At 38.3% G+C, this 20,961-nt stretch overlaps 1 protein-coding gene across 1 annotated transcript in view; it reads right to left on the bottom strand.

The window, feature by feature from the left end:
• LOC126330639 (glucose dehydrogenase [FAD, quinone]-like) overlaps positions 1 to 20,961 on the bottom strand; it is a 182,340-nt gene that overhangs the window by 30,315 nt on the left and 131,064 nt on the right. The window contains exon 8 of the mRNA XM_049996382.1: positions 5,318 to 5,478. Coding sequence (XP_049852339.1) covers positions 5,318 to 5,478 — 161 coding nt within the window. The remainder of the gene's footprint in view (positions 1 to 5,317; positions 5,479 to 20,961) is intronic.

Raw genomic sequence — 20,961 nt, 5'->3', positions numbered from 1 at the left:
ACTGTGGAAGGATACCCACTCATCCGTGACACACAAGAATGTGAAACAGCTTGTAGACTTTACTAGTTGGAATGAGGCTATGATAAATTTTAATGTCCAACCATGTGATTTTCATAAATTGCTCCAGACAAATGCCATGGTTGTTATTTTGAAAGGGCATGGTTGATTACCTTCCTTGAAGCAAGCATTCTGAGCTTGTGTGACATCTCTAATGACCTTGTTATCTATTGGATGTTAAACAGTGACCCTCCATTTTTTTGTATGTGAGTGTACTACAAAGCTGTTTTATGCCAATAATGTTATAAAATTTATACAATGACAACACCATTTGACAATGAGACACAAAATTTTCCAACTGGTTTTTACAATGACATGAATAGTGACAATTTAACTTAGGCATTCATAATTGTGGACAATCAAACAATATATTACAACTCTCAATATGCATTATAACAAAAACTGTTGAAATACAGACACTAATTAAAAATATAATTGTGGTCATTGCAAATCCAATATAAGCTGGTCATTAACAACAAACCTATTAAAAATGTTGACAATTTTACCTCCCTTGTATATTAAATACAAAATTCAGAAATTCACCAAAAACTGTAGTGGAATAAGTGGACACAGAGAATAAGAAAAGGAAGGAAATGCTGCTGATTTTTAAAAGTCTGAAACATGGATCTATACTAGCAAGGGAAAAAAGTCGAACCCAAGTGACACAAACATGTTTCTTTGATTGGTTGTGGGTGTAATGAGAAAAGATAAAAGATATAGTGAATATATATGATGACTGCTCACTATCTACAGACTAAGCCTATGGGTTACAGTCCCAGTCAGCATTCCAGATGAACAACAGAGAACAACTGTTGGACCTATGAATGATTAATGGAAAATCTCATATAAAGATGTGAAACAAATACTGGCCAGTACTTACCTCAGCTCAGTACAGCCGATAGATACACAAAAAACAGAACCGAAAATTTATGTTCCTAGATTTCGGAACAAATGTTCCTTCATCACGGAGGAGAGAGAGGAAGGAAAGGGAAGAAGGGAAAGTGGATTCAGTTACTCACAACCCAGGTTATGAAGCAACAGGGAAAGGAAAACAGGGAGGGTAGCAAGGATGGAGGCATGGTTGTCAGAGAGAAGCCAAAGATATTCTACTGTAAGTACTGTGCCAGCTTCAAACCAAAGAGGATGCATACAGAAGTAAAGAGGTATATAGTATAAAGATAAACACAACTATGTAGGATGAAAAGATGTATGAATGGCTAAAGAGGAAAGGCAAAGAGGCGAAGACTGAAGAGTAAATGGGAGTGAGGTTGTTTAACGTAGGTTCAGTCCAGGGGGATGGCGGGATGAAAGGATGTGTTGGAGTGCAAGTTCCCTTCTCCGCAGTTCAGAAGGACTGGTGTTGAGTGGGAGAAGCCAAATTTCCTCCATAACCTCAACTCCTTTTCGAATCTGAATTTCACCTGGTCCTTCTCCAAAAACCAGGCCACCTACCTGGATGTTGACCTTCATCTTGTTGAAGCTCACATCCACACCTCTGTCCATATCAAACCCACAAACAAACAACGGTACCTTAACTTTGATAGCTGCCATCCATTCCACATCAAACACTCCCTTCCCTACAGCATAGGTATTCGTGGCAAACGTATCTGCTCCAGTGACGAATCCCTCAACAATTACACCAATAACCTGACCAGTGGTTTCCTCTCCCGCAACTATCCTGCAGACTTTGTCCACAAACAGATCTCCTGAGCAATACATTCCTCCCCATCCAACAACAATGTTCCTACCCCCAGACCACACAGAAGCATCCCCTTTGTCACCCAATATTATCTTGGCCTCGAATACATCAACAAATTACTTCGCCAGGGATATGACTTTCTTAAGTCAACCTCTGAAACGAGATCATCGCTTGACAAAATTCTCCCCACACCACCCAGAGTTGCCTTTCATCGCCCCCCTAACATCCGTAACATCCTTGTTAAATCCTACAATATTCCCAGACTACCTTCTCTACCCAGCGGTTCCTACCCCTGTAACCAACCCCGCTGCAAAACCTGCCCTATGCATCCCCGCACGACCACTTACTCCAGCCCCACTACTGGTAAGACATACACAATTCAAGGCAGAGCCACATGTGAAACTACACATGTCATTTATCAGCTGACATGCCTGCACTGCACAGCCTTTTACATTGGTATGACAACAACTAAACTGGCTGAGCACATGAACGGACACAGACGAACTGTCAGCCTAGGAGATGTCCAATACCCAGTAGCGGAGCATGCCCTCTCTCGTCCCTGATGAAGGAACATTTGTTTCGAAATCTAGGAACATAAATTTTTGGTTCTGTTTTTTGTGTATCTATCGGCTGTACTGAGCTGTACTGGCCAGCCCCTCTTTCTTTTTGTTAGTATTTGTTTCAGACCTATGAATGAATGCAACATAAGAGAGTTTAGAATTAGATTAAGGTCAGTTAACTGGAATGACATCTGATACAAATATATGTGTGTGAATAACACAAGCAAATGATTTATAGAGGAAATTGCAAGAATATTTGATGAATTTGGTGAGTGTCGTTCAAGATTAGCAATAAAACAGAATAATAACCAAGCTCATAAACCACAGAGACTAAATAATTGGTTCACACCATGCCTCAACAGCATTAGGATTATGCTTCTTATGTTTAAGGACATTTCTCATAACAGCAGCGAGTACAAAATGTACATTAGAATAAGAAAATTTTATGATCTGAAATAAGCTTGGCAAAATGTAGGGTGAATGATAGCTATATTCTTAAATCTAGAAACAGCTGTAAAGCTGCCTGGGAAGTAATTAAAAGTGAAATAAATAGACCAAAAACTCAACTAGCTATACCCATAACCCCAGATATCTTAAACTCACACTTTGTTAACTTCAGTTTACAGCAAGATTTGTTTCCCCCCAAAGCCATGCTTGATGCTAAAACTCTTTTAGGTTTAAATAAGAATGTAGTTCATAAATTCTGCTGGGCAACAGTAACTGAAAATGATGTTAGCAAAGCAATAGGCAAACTAACTACTTCCAGAGCAGAGGACTTCTATGGCCTGTCAAACTTTGTCATAAAGAAGATATCAAGTGATCTCCTGTCCCCTCTAACCACTCTCATTAACTGTATATTACAGCAAGGGATTTTCCTCCACTGTTTGAAAATAGCAGTAACTATTCCCATATTTAAGAAAGGAGATAAATCAAATCCAAGTAACTATTGCCCTATCTCATTAATTCCAATAATATCTAAAATAATCGAAGAATGAATCACTATTTTGAGAGGAATAACTTGTTAAGTAACTCACAGTATGGATTCAGGTCTAAACTATCCACAGTTAAAGCAGTTGAAAATATTGTTAGTGATATATATGATGGCTTTGAAAACAAATTAATCTCTTGTGCGACTCTCCTAGACCTGAGGAAAGCATTTGACACTGTATCTCAAAGTACTTTGATCATGAAATTTAGACACTACAGCATGGAAGAGGACACACTGAAATTATTAGAATCCTACTTAACCAACAGGGTATAATTTGTTAGTGTAAATGGGCAGCTGTCAAACCCACAAACAATAAAAAGAGATGTGCCAAAGGGCTCCATACTTGGGCCCTTCCTGTTTGTAGTGTATGTCAATGATATGACACAGTATTTACCCTGTAAAAGAGTCCTCTATGCGGACGATACAACTTTTATCAATTCAGGACAGACTCTTGAATCTGTACGAGAAAAAAAAAATAATATTTGAAAAATCAGTTCATTGGTTTAGTGCAAACTCCCTACAGATAAATGGAACAAAAACTGAGGAAATATTCTTTAATTTGAAGGTATCAAACAACGAAAATAAGTCTGTTAAACTGTTAGGAATGATGATTGACCAGAAACTTAGCTGGGATAAACGTATCACATGCGTCTGTTCTAAACTTGCACATGCTATGCTCCTACTTTATAAGCTTAGGAATAACGTCAGCCAAAACTTACTGCTGCATTCATATTTTTCTTACATCCATCCCCATCTTTCATATGGTATTATGCTCTGGGGAAACTCTCCCAATTCAGTACCAATTTTTAGATGAAAAAAAAAAAAAAAAAACAAAAAAAACTCTTCGATGTATAGTGGATTTATCTCGTAGGGATACATGCAGGGAACATTTCAAAAAACTTAACATCATGACAATTCCTTGTTTGTACATCTATTATTACTTATTGCGCGTAAAAGAAAACATAGCTCAATATCCCCTTAAGTCATCTGTCCACACCCATAATACAAGACGAAACCACACAATTGATTTGCAATACTCTAGATTGTCCAAGATTCATAATAGTTATAAACATGTAGGCATCAAACTGTTTAATATGCTCCCTAAAACTGTACAAACAGTACCTAAAAACAAATTTAAGACAACATTGGGTCAATGGCTCAAAGGTAAAGCATTTTACTCACTTGATGAATATGAAGATTGTAATATGGCAGATTTGTTTTTTTTTTTTAACATAGGGAAAGGTACCTCTGCCTGTAGTAGGACCTAAATTTGGGCAAACAATATTTAACATACAGGCAAAGACCTATTTTGAGTGCTCTATATTTGTACCAATGTCTTAGGATAATGACATAGTGTTATCAACATGTATATGATAATGACATAGTGTCACCAACATGAATACTCCCCGCTGAATATAAATTTGTATAATGTTTTCTTTTTTATTGTGAAAGTGACACTATATAAAATTCCAAATGTCTGCTATTGTACTACACTAACATACATATGATTTATTTATACATTGTTATGAGAATATAATCATCTTTATACTGTACTTAAACTTATTGCCAAAGCCCTTTGTATAAGAAAATATTGAACGGCTAATAAAGATTCTTATTCTTAAACTATGAAATCATTAACTACGGCCAGAGGTGGGGTTCTAAAGCAGAAAAGATGAGTGGAGAGACTGATCTAATCACAAGATCAATCTCTAATGTCAATAATAAGTGACTTTCATTCTGAAGCATTTACCACATCAGTAGAGATTATGACAAACAGACTGTTGTAAAGCAAAAACTGTTCATATACTGTCAGATTCTGCTTTTTAATTGCTTAATCTCACTAATATATAGGCAAATTAGACACAAGTGATTAGTAATTAATGATATAAACATGAAAAGTAAGAAAAGCGCATCTGGGTGATAAGAAATAACAAAGAAAGTAAATTATAAATGGTGTAGCAATGGAAAGCTAAAGCCAGTTTCAATAAAATAGAAGATTATTACTATTGTTACCGTCTCATTGATATTTAGTGCTCTCTTCATATGAATGCCCCCGTCACTAGAAACACCCATTGGCATTGCCATCAGCTGTATGTCTGGCCAGTCAGTTGAAGAGCCTAAAGCCCTTGTTTGCAGCAAAGCAAGTGCTTCACATCCAGGTGTTGATAATGGGCCTATAATACAAAATAAGGTATGTGATAAGGCTGTATTTATTAATTAATGCTTTTGTGAAGGAGGGAATAAAGACAATATTCCGAGAAGCACCGCAAAGAGACAGAAAAGGCCACCACTGTTATGACTGTACCACTGTTGAATAGATAATATAGACACACATTTTGTATATTCACTTCTCAGACACAAATATAAAGTGTGAAATTTAAATTTGGAAATTGATTGAAAATGTGTCAAATTACTTCTTATCCAAGTACTAGAGGGCACAGTAGCACAAAATACAATTTCTAAATATTAATTACTTAAAAATCTAAGTTTTTAACATTTGCAATCTACAATTTTTATTTTGTTTTGAAAACTTTACTTCTACTGCTTGTTTTACAGAATACAAAAAAGATAAGAAATAAACATCTTTCAGAGTCATAACTAGGTAAAGTATGGAGTTATAAAGAGCAGCAAATTTTCTGTTTTAATTCACAGCTACTTTTTAACTGCTTGTTGTTGTTGTTGTCTTCAGTCCTGAGACTGGTTTGATGCAGCTCTCCATGCTACTCTATCCTGTGCAAGCCACTTCATCTCCCAGTACCTACTGCAACCTACATCCTTCTGAACCTGCTTAGTGTATTCATCTCTTAGTCTCCCTCTACGATTTTTACCCTCCACACTGCCCTCCAATGCTAAATTTGTGATCCCTTGATGCCTCAAAACATGTACTACCAACCGATCTCTTCTTCTAGTCAAGTTGTGCCACAAACTTTTCTCCCCAATCCTATCCAGTGCCTCCTCATCAGTTAAGTGATCTACCCATCTAATCTTCAGCATTCTTCTGTAGCACCACATTTCGAAAGCTTCTATTCTCTTCTTGTCCAAACTAGTTATCGTCCACGTTTCACTTCCATATATGGCTACACTCCATACAAATACTTTCAGAAACGACTTCCTGATACATAAATCTATATTCAATGTTAACAAATTTCTCTCCTTCAGAAACGCTTTCCTTGCCATTGCCAGTCTACATTTTATATCCTCTCCACTTCGACCATCATCAGTTATTTTACTTCCTAAATAGCAAAACTCCTTTACTACTTTAAGTGTCTCATTTCCTAATCTGATTCCCTCAGCATCACCTGACTTAATTCATCTACATTCCACTATCCTCGTTTTGCTTTTGTTGATGTTCATCTTCTTCCCCCCATGAACCATGGACCTTGCCGTTGGTGGGGAGGCTTGAGTGCCTCAGTGATATAGATGGCCGTACCGTAGGTGCAACCACAACGGAGGGGTATCTGTTGAGAGGCCAGACAAACACGTGGTTCCTGAAGAGGGTCAGCAGCCTTTTCAGCATTTGCAGGGGCAACAGTCTGGATGATTGACTGACCTGGCTTGCAACAATAACCAAAATGGCCTTGCTGTGCTGGTACTGTGAACGGCTGAAAGCAAGGGGAAACTACAGCCGTAATTTTTCCCGAGGACATGCAGCTTTACTGTATGATTAAATGATGATGGCGTCCTCTTGGGTAAAATATTCCGGAGGTAAAATAGTCCCCCATTCGGACCTTCGGGCGGGGACTACTCAGGAGGACGTCGTTATCAGGAGAAAGAAAACTGGCGTTCTACGGATCGGAGCGTGGAATGTCAGATCCCTTAATCGGGCAGGTAGGTTAGAAAATTTAAAAAGGGAAATGGATAGGTTAAAGTTAGATATAGTGGGAATTAGTGAAGTTCGGTGGCAGGAGGAACAAGACTTTTGGTCAGGTGAATACAGGGTTATAAACACAAAATCAAATAGGGGTAATGCAGGAGTAGGTTTAATAATGAATAAAAAAATAGGAGTGCAGATAAGCTACTACAAACAGCATAGTGAACGCATTATTGTGGCCAAGATAGACACAAAGCCCATGCCTACTACAGTAGTACAAGTTTATATGCCAACTAGTTCTGCAGATGATGAAGAAATTGATGAAATGTATGATGAGATAAAAGAAATTATTGAGATAGTGAAGGAAGATGAAAATTTAATAGTCATGGGTGACTGGAATTCGTCAGTAGGAAAAGGGAGAGAAGGAAACATAGTAGGTGATTATGGGTTGGGGCTAAGAAATGAAAGAGGAAGCCGTCTGGTAGAATTTTGCACAGAGCATAACTTAATCATAGCTAACACTTGGTTCAAGAATCATAAAAGAAGGTTGTATACATGGAAGAATCTTGGAGATACTAAAAGGTATCAGATAGATTATATAATGGTAAGACTGAGATTTAGGAATCAGGTTTTAAATTGTAGGACATTTCCAGGGGCAGATGTGGACTCTGACCACAATTTATTGGTTTATGACCTGTAGGTTAAAACTGAAGAAACTGCAAAAAGGTGGGAATATAAGGACATGTGATCTGGATAAGCTGAAAGAACGAGAGGTTTACAGAGTTTCAAGGAGAGTATAAGGGAACAATTGACAGGAATGGGGGAAAGAAACACAGTAGAAGAAGAATGGGTAGCTCTGAGGGATGAAGTAGTGAAGGCAGCAGAGGATAAAGTAGGTAAAAAGACGAGGGCTGCTAGAAATCCTTGGGTAACAGAAGAAATATTGAATTTAATTGATGAAAGGAGAAAATATAAAAATGCAGTAAATGAAGCAGGCAAAAAGGAATACAAACGTCTCAAAAATGAGATCGACAGGAAGTACAAAATGGCTAAGCAGGGACGGCTAGAGGACAAATGTAAGGATGTAGAAGCTTATCTCACTAGGGGTAAGATAGATACTGCCTACAGGAAAATTAAAGAGACCTTTGGAGAGAAGAGAACCACGTGTATGAATATCAAGAGCTCAGATGGCAACCCAGTTCTAAGCAAAGAAGGGAAGGCAGAAAGATGGAAGGAGTATACAGAAGGTTTATACAAGGGCGACGTACTTGAGGACAATATTATGGAAATGGAAGAGGATGTAGATGAAGACGAAATGGGAGATACGATACTGCGTGAAGAGTTTGACAGAGCACTGAAAGACCTGAGTCGAAACAAGGCCCCGGGAATAGACAACATTCCATTAGAACTACTGACGGCCTTGGGAGAGCCAGTCCTGACAAAACTCTACCAGCTGGTGAGCAAGATGTATGAGACAGGCGAAATACCCTCAGACTTCAAGAAGAATATAATAATTCCAATCCCAAAGAAAACAGGTGTTGACAGGTGTGAAAATTACCGAACTATCAGTTTAATAAGTCACAGCTGCAAAATACTAACGCGAATTCTTTACAGACGAATGGAAAAACTGGTAGATGCGGACCTCGGGGAGGATCAGTTTGGATTCCATAGAAATGTTGGAACACGTGAGGCAATACTGACCTTACGGCTTATCTTAGAAGAAAGATTAAGAAAAGGCAAACATACGTTTCTAGCATTTGTAGACTTAGAGAAAGCTTTTGACAATGTTGACTGGAATACTCTCTTTCAAATTCTAAAGGTGGCAGGGATAAAATACAGGGAGCGAAAGGCTATTTACAATTTGTACAGAAACCAGATGGCGGTCATAAGAGTCGAGGGGCATGAAAGGGAAGCAGTGGTTGGGAAAGGAGTGTGACAGGGTTGTAGCCTCTCCCCGATGTTATTCAATCTGTATATTGAGCAAGCAGTAAAGGAAACAAAAGAAAAATTTGGAGTAGGTATTAAAATTCATGGAGAAGAAATAAAAACTTTGAGGTTCGCCGATGACATTGTAATTCTGTCAGAGACGGCAAAGGACTTGGAAGAGCAGTTGAACAGAATGGACAGTGTCTTGAAAGGAGGATATAAGATGAACATCAACAAAAGCAAAACGAGGATAATGGAATGTAGTCAAATTAAATCGGGTGATGCTGAGGGAATTAGATTAGGAAATGAGACACTTAATGTAGTAAAAGAGTTTTGCTATTTAGGAAGTAAAATAACTGATGATGGTCGAAGTAGAGAGGATATAGAATGTAGACTGGCAATGGCAAGGAAAGCACTTCTGAAGAAGAGAAATTTGTTAACATTGAATATAGATTTATGTATCAGGAAGTCATTTCTGAAAGTATTTGTATGGAGTGTAGCCATGTATGGAAGTGAAACATGGACGATAACTAGTTTGGACAAGAAGAGAATAGAAGCTTTCGAAATGTGGTGCTACAGAAGAATGCTGAAGATAAGGTGGATAGATCACGTAACTAATGAGGAAGTATTGAATAGGATTGGGGAGAAGAGAAGTTTGTGGCACAACTTGACTAGAATAAGGGATCGGTTGGTAGGACATGTTTTGAGGCATCAAGGGATCACAAATTTAGCATTGGAGGGCAGCGTGGAGGGTAAAAATCGTAGAGGGAGACCAAGAGATGAATACACTATGCAGATTCAGAAGGTTGTAGGTTGCAGTAGGTACTGGGAGATGAAGAAGATTGCACAGGAGGGAGTAGCATGGAGAGCTGCATCAAACCAGTCTCAGGAATGAAGACAACAACAACAATGATGTTCATCTTATATCCTCTTTTCAAGACACTGTCCATTCCGTTCAACTGCTCTTCCAAGTCCTTTGCCATCTCTGACAGAATTACAATGTCATCGGCGAACCTCAAAGTTTTTACTTCTTCTCCATGAATTTTAATATGTACTCCAAATTTTTATTTTGTTTCCTTTACTGCTTGCTCAATGGCTCTGATAACTAACTGCTTATGATAACTAATCACAAATGTTAGCACTTCTACTTCCATTTAGTTAGTTGGTTTGGGGAAGGGTACCAAACAGCGAGGTCATTGGTCCCATCAGGTTAGGGGAGGACAGAGAAGGAAGTCGGCCACGCCCTTTGAAAGGAACCACCCAGGCACTTGCCTGAAGTGATTCACGGAAATCGCGGAAAACCTAAATAAGGATGGCCGAATACATGTTTGAACTGTCATCATACCAAATGCAAGTCCAATGTGCTAACCACTGTGACACCTCACTTGGTGACAACTTCCATTTATAACTAACTATGACAGCACAATCAGTTTTGAGAATTAGGAGACACAATGTGTTAATTTATATCATTTTAATTGATTCAACTTGGGTTCATTGATTATATAATGGCAGAGTGACAATAATAATAATAATCTTTTTTCTATCTCATGGCTAAAAACAGATATAATAAATAATGTCTTACATGTTTGCAATGATACAAAGAGCATGTGTTCCCAGATGATGTTATGATCTGGGGAGATACAAATGAAGTCCAAGAAAAAATGGAAGATATGGAATGATCTTTTTGAGGAGCTGGGTATGAAAGTCAGTGAATCAAAGACTGTAGCCATGAAGGTCAGCAGACAAGGAGAACAGCCTGAGTTACAGCTGAATGGAAGAATCCTGGAGAATATACAACACTTCCCATCTTTGAGCTCTGAGATAGATTGCAAAAACTTAATGCAAGCTGAAATTCTAAACTGCATATATAAGCACACGTAAGTTTTACAACAAAGTAAGACGCCTACTTTGGGACAACCAGATACCACACAAGGCAAAACTAAGCATCATCAGTACCTTATATATTATAATTTTCACCTGCTCACTGGAGACCGGTGACCAGTGCTCAGAGAGAGAGAGAGAGAGAGAGAGAGAGAGAGAGAGAGAATAATCAGATCAAAGCTGCTAAAACAAAGTTTGTTATATCTATGCCAAGGCAATAAAAAAAAGGATAAGCTACGAAATGAAAAGAACAAAATGGGCGCAGATGTGAAACTGTGTGCTGGGAAAACTCTACCAATCTACATTAAGGTGGTAGGGTTGTGTGAAAGAGATGGAAGCAACCAGGATACCCATGAAATTTCTTGAAATGGTTAGAATGGAAGAAGATATGTTGGATGTCCAGAGGACATCACTTGAAGTGGTCCCCTTTGGAATCCATGAGGAAGAGCGGTAAAAGTATAAAGAAAGTTGCAAGAGGCCTGTCATAACAACTGGGAAACTAGAGTTATCTGATGATGATGATGATGATGATGATGATGATGATGTTGATGTTGACAGAAAGAAAAATATTTTTTTCACAGGTACAATTAAAAATAACATTAACTAAGGAAACTAATCAACAATAAGAAAAATGATAAGTAACCTAACCGAGATCTTGGATGGGTGCAGATCCTGAGCTTTGTTCAATATTCTGCACTCAACACTGTGAGCCTAGAGCCCAATACTCCATGCATATCTGCAAACCTTCCAAAATCAAGAGATTCAGTTTTAAAAATTAGTAGGTACAGAGGACCAAGAACCGCAGTTCATTTTCAGTATAATCCATAGGCAACTGACGTGATCAGATTAGATTAATACTTGTTCCATAGATCATGAATACGACACTTCGTAATGATGTGGAACGTGTCCGGTTAATGAAAGATGTCTGTACAAGATATTACATTACACAAAATATTGCATGACACTAATGCTTAAGTTAGTTTTTTTCCCTCCCTTAATTTATATCTAAAAATTCAGCCAATGAGGAGAAGGAGTTGTCATCTAGAAATTCTTTTAATTTATTTTTAAATGTTGGTTGACTACCTGTCAGGCTTTTGATGCTGTTTGGTAGGTGACCAAAGACTTTTGTGTCAACATAATTTACCCCCTTCTGTGCCAAAGTCAGATTTAACCCTGCATAGTGAAGATCATCCTTTCTCCTGGTGTTATAGCTACGCACACTGCTATTACTTATGAACTGGGCTGGATTATTAACAACAAATTTCATAAGTGAATATATATACTGTGAGGTTACTGTGAGGATCCCTAGATCCTTAAATAGATGTCTGCAAGATGACCGTGGGTGGGCTCCAGCAATTATTCTGATTACACGTTTTTGAGCAATGAATACTTTTCTACTCAATGATGAATTACCCCAGAATATGATACCATACGAAAGCAGTGAATGAAAGTAGGCATAGTAAGCTAATTTACTGAGATTCTTATCACCAAAATTTGCAATAACCCTAATAGCATACGTAGCCGAACTCAGACGTTTCAGCAGACCATCAATGTGTTGCATCCAGTTTAACCTCTCATCAATGGACACACCGAAAAATTTTGAAAATTCTACCTTAGCTACAGACTTCTGTTCAAAGTCTATATTTATTACTGGAGTTGTGCCATTTACTGTATGGAACTGTATATACTGTGTTTTATCAAAATTTAAAGAGAGTCTGTTTGCTGAGAACCACTTAATAATTTTGTGAAAAACATCATTTACAATTACATCACTTAGTTCTTGGTTTTTGGATGTTATTACTATACTTGTATCATCAGCAAAAAGAACTAACTTTGCATCTTCATCAATATGGAATGGTAAGTCATTAATGTATATCAAGAACAGTAAAGGACCTAAGACCGAACCCTGTGGGACCCCGTGCTTGATAGCCCCCCAGTTTGAGGAATCAGCTGTTGTATTAACATTACATGAACCACTTATTTCAACTTTCTGCATTCTTCCAGTTAAGTATGAATTAAACCATTTGTGCGCTGCCCCCCTCAAACCATAATGATTTAGCTTATCTAAAAGAATTCCATGATTTACACAGTCAAAGGCCTTTGAGAGATCACAAAAAATACCAATGGGTGATGTCCGGTTATTCAGAGCATTTAATATTTGATCAGTGAAAGCGTATATAGCATTTTCTGTTGAAAAGCCTTTCTGAAAACCAAACTGACATTTTGTTAGTACTTTATTTTTACATATATGGGAGGCTACTCTTGAATACATTACTTTCTCAAAAATTTTTGATAGAGCTGTCAGAAGAGAGGTTGGGCGATAGTTGTTGACATCCGATGTATCCCCTTTTTATGCAATGGTTTTACAATAGCATATTTCAGTCTATCGGGGAAAACACTCTGCTCCAAAGAGGTATTACATACGTGGCTGAGAATCCTACTTATCTGTGGGGAACAAGCTTTAAGTATCTTGCTGGAAATGCCATCAATTCCGTAACAGCTTTTACTTTTCAGTGAGTTTATTATTTTACTGATTTCAGAGGGAGAGCTTTGTGGAAATACAGTTGTTTCAAACTGCACAGGTATGGCCTCTTCTATTAGAAGCCTTGCCTCTTCTAGTGAAGATCTAGATCCTACTTTCTCCACAACATTTAAAAAATGATTATTGAAAATATTTCCAATTTCAGATTGTTTGTTAGTACACTTGTCATTCAGTTTTATGGCACTAAAGTCTTCCTGTGCTCTTGGTTGCCCTGTTTCCCTTTCAATAATATTCCAAATTGCTTTAATTTTATTATCAGAGTTACTGATCTCAGACATGATACACATGCTTCTGGACTTTTTAATAACTTTTCTTAGTACCGCACAATAGTTTTTATAATATTGAACAATTTCGGGGTCAGTACTCCCTCTTGCTGTTAGATACAGTTCTCTTTTATGGTTGCAAGATATTCTTATTCCTTTAGTTAGCCAAGGTTTTTTATATGTTTTCTTGGAATTATGTTTCACTGTTTTCTTGGGTAAACAATTTTCAAATACCCTTACAAGAAATAAGTTATATTTCAAGTTTGCATCGGGTTCCATATACACTTCATCCCAATCTAGCTCCTTTAGTCTTTCCCTAAAGTTTGCAGTATTTATATTGTTAATTGAACGCACTGCTTTGAAATTCTGATTTGATATACTGCATGGAGCTATGCCATGTACTGTAGCTAGCTGTGCACCATGATCTGAAAGACCATTCTCAACAGGATAAGCATTTATGTCCTTAAACTTATCTTGGTCTATAAAAAAGTTATCTATCAATGTCCTGCTGTTCTTTGTTATCCGAGTAGGAAAATCAATGACGGAGCTTAAATTGAAAGAACTGAGTAATACTACAAGGTAATTCTTCCTATCACACTCTTTCAGGGAATCAACATTGAAATCCCCACAAATGATAATTTTTTCCCTTTGGCATCACAAAGTTATATAATAGGTAAAAGAATGCAAATAAGAACACTAGAACTTCATGTGCAGCTTAGCCCAGGTAATTAGTATTAGGTACTAGGTTGGAATATTTGAAATAAAAAAGTGTGACTGCCATACAACACTGTTCTCCATATTGTTTTGTAACATAGACGTGTAAAAAGGCTTGCTAATTGGCTCTCTGGCATATTCTGAAATTCTGCCAAAACAACTCCTTTTTTGAGTTTCAGGGGAAGTATTCACTTTCTCTTCATTCGATTTCAAGCATTATATGGCGGTACATCCAAAGTTAGCTGGTATTATATATTCTCAGGGAAAAAATGTCATTAAAGTATGTAAAATTCTCATTATATTTAACTCTAGTGATGTATGTAGCCTATTAAGGTATACTTAAATATTGAGTAACATAGAAACAATCATAAGAACATGCATAGTACCTGTCTTCTAATGGGTGAAGAAGAGGGAAACAGATATTTTTTGCCATAATTAAAAACAAAATCCTACAAATATGACATAAGATGCACGTGAAATAACCTCTTATACAAAAATAAATTCTTTCAGGGACTCAGGCAACAAAACTCAAAACCATCCACTCTAAAAATTAATACTGGTTATATAAATAAATATAAGTGACTCCACTTATGCAAAATGACAACAGACAAACACAAATCTCAACAGGGCACAATGCTGAGCATTGTAAGTATACATTCAGCAGAATGTGAGGGAAAGAGGAAAAATAACAATTGATACAGATCGAGCGCAATCAATTACAAACTATTAATGAGTAAAGAATTTTTGACAATTGAAAAAAAGGAAAATAAAAAAAAGAAGCTGGAATGGCAGATTTTAAAAACCAATGGATTAAGTATGATGACAATTAGCTAAAATTGAGAGAAATAATTGAACAATTGAAGACAGGAGAAAAAGTAGAAAATCAGGAGTCTCCCACCTTAATCGGAAGAGATAGCAGGCATGTAGGTATGTCGATGGTATTGGACAATTAGCAAACATTGAGGTACGAATAAAACTGAAAGAATTCTTCCTGTTAAGTTCCAAACAAAACATTTCTACGTCCGTGTTACTGCTGTACAATGGGATTGTTGGCGAAAAACTTAAACAAAGCCAGAATGTACATCACTGAAACATAGATTAAAGGATCTGAAAAGGACAGATTAAAACTGTAAAATCTTTCTGCAGCAAGAAAACAATTCTTGATTTTATATTTCTCAGTACTTAATTCAAATTTCCACATTTTTCCTCAAAATGATAACTTACTTAGGAAGTAAAGATAAAATTCTAAAAGTAATAGAAGATAAGCTATTTTTGGACAACATGTAACAACTCCTTTTTCTCTCATGCATACATGCCATGCCACAAGTCACCAGACCACAACTGTGGCACTGTCTTGATCAAAATACGTGTTTATAAGGGCCATGCAAATTCCACATTCTGACAAATGTGAAGTTTGTACTGAGAGCAACAAGGAAATGACTTTTCTGTACTACGCTTTAGCTGGCCTGAAATTTGGTAAGCTCACACACCTGAAAAGAAATGATCAGCAATGACACAAGATGGCATAATATTAACACTTGTCCCATAGATCTTGAATACAACATTTCGTAATGATGTGGAAAGTGTCAGTTTAACATAAGTTTTCTTTACAAAAAACTAAACATACATATAGACGTTGGATGAAAATATGAAAACGCCTTGAGAAATGCATGCTTGAACATAACTTTAGATGCTGGCCAACCCTGTACATTGCGCAGTTGTACCTGACCATGAATAGCACCTGGGCAATGTCCTCAACACATTGTCAGTTTCAGTCATGTTCAAAACAATGTTGTGTGTAGTTGTGAGTATCTCATGTGAAGGCTAAGTGAAGTCAAACTTGGGCAAACACCTGTTGGTGTTCAGATTGTAGGTGCTTCCATAACCAAGGTAGTCAAACAGTTTGATGTTTCAAGAGGCACTACATCAAAGATCTATACTGCATGCAGGAAAAGCAGAAAAACATCATCTGCTAAGCCACAAAATGGATGAAAGTCAATGTTGAGTGATCATGACAAAGGTCATTGAAGAAAATTGTAATGAAAAATAAGAGAATGACAGCTGCAAAAGTCACTGCAGAAATGAATATCACACTCTCGAACCCTGTCAGCACCAAACAAATATGAGGGAAGTCCTGAAGCAAGGAATTGCATCAGTGATGCAAATGCCTGTAATGGGAAAATATGGTGCTGAAGCCAAAGAACCTGGATTATGGAGCAATGGGAGAATGCCATTTGGTTGGATGAGTCTGTTTTCACATTTTTCCCACCTTCTGGCCAAGTTTATGTCCCAAGAGTGAAATACAGCAGGGGTTCGGTGATGATTTGGGCAGTCATATCATGATATTCCAGGGGCCTCGGGGCTACTCTCCAAGATTACATTACTAACTTGGATGATGTGAGCATTTTGGCTGATCATAGCCGTACCATGGCACAATATTTCTTCCCCAGTGGTGATGCTGTGTTCAAAGATAACAGGGCCACTGTTCACACAGCTCGCATCATATAGGACTGGTTTTTGAGCAAAGGGGTGAATTGTCACACCTCCCTTGGCCACCAAAGTCACCATATCTCAATATTACTGAATTACTGTAGTCTACTTTGGAGAGAAGGTTGTATGACCACTACCCCCTCCATCACCTTTACCTGAAGATTGCCCTGAAAACCACATAGGGGTTGTATTTATAAATTCTGAGAAGACTCGAAGTTGTTCCAAATGCCAACAGTTTCCCTCCATCATATTCGGAATAGTGTTCATATTTTCATCCACCTCCTGAATTCATCATCACAGAAAAAAAAATCTAGATTTCAACTCCAGACAGAAAAGAATCAAAGCTTTTTTTAACTATCAAATTTTTGTCTCAAGACAACAATAACACAGGTCAATGACGGACCAACTTTTTTGCTGAAAGTACCTTATTGTTATGTTTTTTAGGGCGGGAAAAAATCTGATATTCAAAAAATTGTATCACCCACCATTTCTCCACATTTTACAGTTAAATTTATTAAATTAAGCGATTTTTTAAAGAAATTAACAGTTTTTATGTAGTTAAAATAATTTAAAAAGGAGGTGTAGTGAATGTAGATGACGTTGGTAGCACTGCTGAAAAACATTTGCTAGCAAAAAACGGTCGATTCTATTTTTGTATTAACAGGTGGCGTTTTGTTTACTGTCAACCTAACCTAATTTTCCCATTTCCTGTACATGTGCTCAGTACAATGTCTAATAGCAGTTGTAAAAACTCTGCTGACAGATTTTGTTATATTTGTGGTGAATTTGTGATTAAAAAACTCCAAAGAATCATTACAGACATTGTGAAAAAGGTTTATCTATCATACATTGGATCTAAACTTGGTGATCAATATAAATCTTGGGCGCTGCATAAGGTATGTTATATGTGAGTTGAAGATCTAAGAAAATGGTGCAAAAAGGAGAGAAAAGTCTTTTGATTTGCTGTTCCTATGATATGAAGGAAGTCAAGAAATCATTCCAATAATTGCTACTTTTGCAATGTTGATATTACAGGTCATAATTTGAAAAACAAAAGGTAATAAGCTACGCTAACCTTTCGTCCGCCATCCGACCAGTAGGGCATGGTGTAGATTTGCCAGTTCCTGAATCACCAGATGATTTAAAATATATTCCAACAGACGTATTTTCTGATGTACAATGTGATTTAGATGAACCAGATGATGATGAATTCCATTGTAATACAGAAGGTCTAGATCCCAAATTGTTTATTCAAACCGAATTTAACAATTTTGTTAGGGATCTGAGCGTAATGAAAGAAAAAGCTGAAATGGTTGGCTCTAGATTAAAAGAAAAGAACTTATTGGCAGTTGGAACCAGCATATACACGTATAGAAAGAAAGTGCAGCAATTTTCCAAGCTTTTTCAACGAGAAGGTGATTTAGTGTACTGCTCAGACATTCCCGATCTGATGAATGAGTTTGGTATTGAATACAAAATGGAAGACTGGAGGCTGTTTATTGACTCATCCAAAACTAGTTTAAAGGCTGTTTTATTACACAATGGTAACATGTATACATCTATACCTGTTGGACATTTTGTACACATGAAAGAAAGCTATGAAAACCTAGAAATAGTGCTAAATAAAATAGGCTATTCTGTTCATGGTTGGATGATATGAGGCGATCTAAAAGAAACATGCATGCTCCTTGGTCAGCACAGTGGCTTTACCAAATTTCCATGTTTCTTGTCTGAATGGGACAGTAGGGCTAGGGATCAACACTGGTGCAGAAAGAACAGACCTGTGAGTGAGTCTTTAAAACTTAGTGAGAAAAACATGCTAGGCAAAAACCTTGTAGATCTAAAAAACATACTCCTACCACCTCTACATATAAAGTTAGGCCCAATGAAACCATGTTTTAAGAATGGCGTCAATAGTTCATATCAACCAAGAAACTTAATATCTGTGAACTCTAAGTGCTCTGTTGAGCCTCCATCTTAACTTTACTTCAGTCAGTTCTTTGTTATACTTCATTCTGTACGCACACAGTGTCAAGTGCAAATATATATGAGCTATGACATATATGGGAATTAAGTTTTCTATATCCCAATTACCGATCTCATTCCTATAGTGGTGACCCCACAGTTCACTCGTGTTTCGCATCTTCCATGCCAGTGTTTATGCAATAGGTTATATGCACTATGCAATGACCACACCAAACAATGCCTTGTTCGAAGATGTGGAAGCACAACTCCGCTCACCGAGTTTTGTCGTTTTTTCGCCAATGGCGTATTCATCATTTACACACAGTGATTCGCGTTCTCAACCAATGCTGTGTGCTAACCTCATTCGTTTTCAGAGGCCAACAACTACACCATTAGAGCGAACAATGGACTCAGGCTTCGCGTCACCAGATTATGGCCATCCGACAGTGAAATCTGAACTGAATAATATTTCAAATTGTATCTCCTCAAATCGAGTGTTTCAAGAACAAAGTGATCTCCATTTCACACACACACACACACACACACACACACACACACACACACACACACACCTGTTGTCGTGACACACAGTCAACTACGCCAGCTGCCGCTACTATGGATTTGCTCGCATGGTTTAAATCCAGGTCTACCACGCCGGCCTCTGACTTAACCTCAGTTCAGCCGCTACCCCAGGAGACACCGAAGCCACCGTCTGATGACGGCCACCTATCAAAGCTACCCCCCTTATACAAGGACAACCCGGCATTGTGGTTCGCGTTCATCGGGCATATGTTCGAGTTACATCCTGTGTGTGATGACAACTCAAAATTTCTCTGCCTCTTCGCCCTCCTTCACGACCACTCAGACTTGATTTGTGACCTGCTCCTTTTGCCGCCACCTGCAACAAAATACGCGTTTGCAAAGAAGACTATAATGGAATGACTTGCCTGCTCCCCACAAGAGTTAATTATCAAGATTCTCTACGAGGAGCACCTGGGGTAATGCACCTCCTCACAACTCTGGCATAGCCTTCCATTACTCATGAACTGACATCACGCTATGGGCTGTGTGGTCTGCCAAACTACCTACCGATCTACAGATCCATCTGTTACCACACTGGTTAGAGTCCAACGGCTCTCACCTACATATCACTGACCAGTTGCATTCGGTGCTGCGGCAACATCAGCTGGTTCATTCCACACTGTTTGTCGGCACAGCCGCCCCCAGATACTGACCTTTGGCTGACAGAGACAGGGCTCACTCAGCTGTCACCTCATCTACTTCTCCTGGCAGCATCAGCTCACTCTCTCCGCTGTCCAAGCACTCCAGGATCGCCCATGCACTTTACGTAGCGGTCTATTTACGGGAACAAATCAACGAGGACATGCTGCCCCCGCTGTCGCAGTCTCCGCCTCCTCCTCACCCTTTCTGCAGGTACCACAAAGTGTTTTTGTGACGACGCCAGGAAGTGCAGGTTGCCATGCCAACACCAAAATACCAACTGCAGGAACTAAGAGACGCCAGGTCCTGCAGGGAAGCTAACAGGCGTCCTCTTACATTACACTCTGTTTACTCATCCACCCGGCCAAGTGGTTGTCTCTATGTGACTGACATTGTGTCAGGTCTAGATTTTCTGTTCGACATTGGTGCTGGCATGTTGATCAAACCTACTTCGATGGCTCCACCCGCTTCTTCACAGACGAAGTCACTTCTACGAACTGTAAACGCGTCAACGTTACCTACCTCAGGCTCAGTAAAGGTTACAGTGACCCCATCTCCTTCTCTACATTTTCTGTGGACGTTCAACATTGACGACACCGATGAACCGATCCTCGATATGGAGTTTTTCTCTCATTACGAACTATCTCCGAATGTCGTACAGAATTCAGTGCTCCGCCATCTTACAAACACTCACGTACCATGCACCCACACCTATGTCCAATGCTTTGTTTCCACTGCAACATACAATATCATACACGAGTGCTCCGCCCTTGTGGGCAACATTGTGACCTACTTTACCAACCTAATATCAGAATTCGACTCTGCGACGCAACTCTGCCAGGAC

The sequence above is a fragment of the Schistocerca gregaria genome, chromosome 2 (assembly GCF_023897955.1).
Source record: "Schistocerca gregaria isolate iqSchGreg1 chromosome 2, iqSchGreg1.2, whole genome shotgun sequence".
NCBI lineage: Eukaryota > Metazoa > Arthropoda > Insecta > Orthoptera > Acrididae > Schistocerca > Schistocerca gregaria.
The sequence above is the reverse complement of the archived record's forward strand: the minus strand, read 5'-3'. Positions and strand labels throughout refer to the sequence as shown.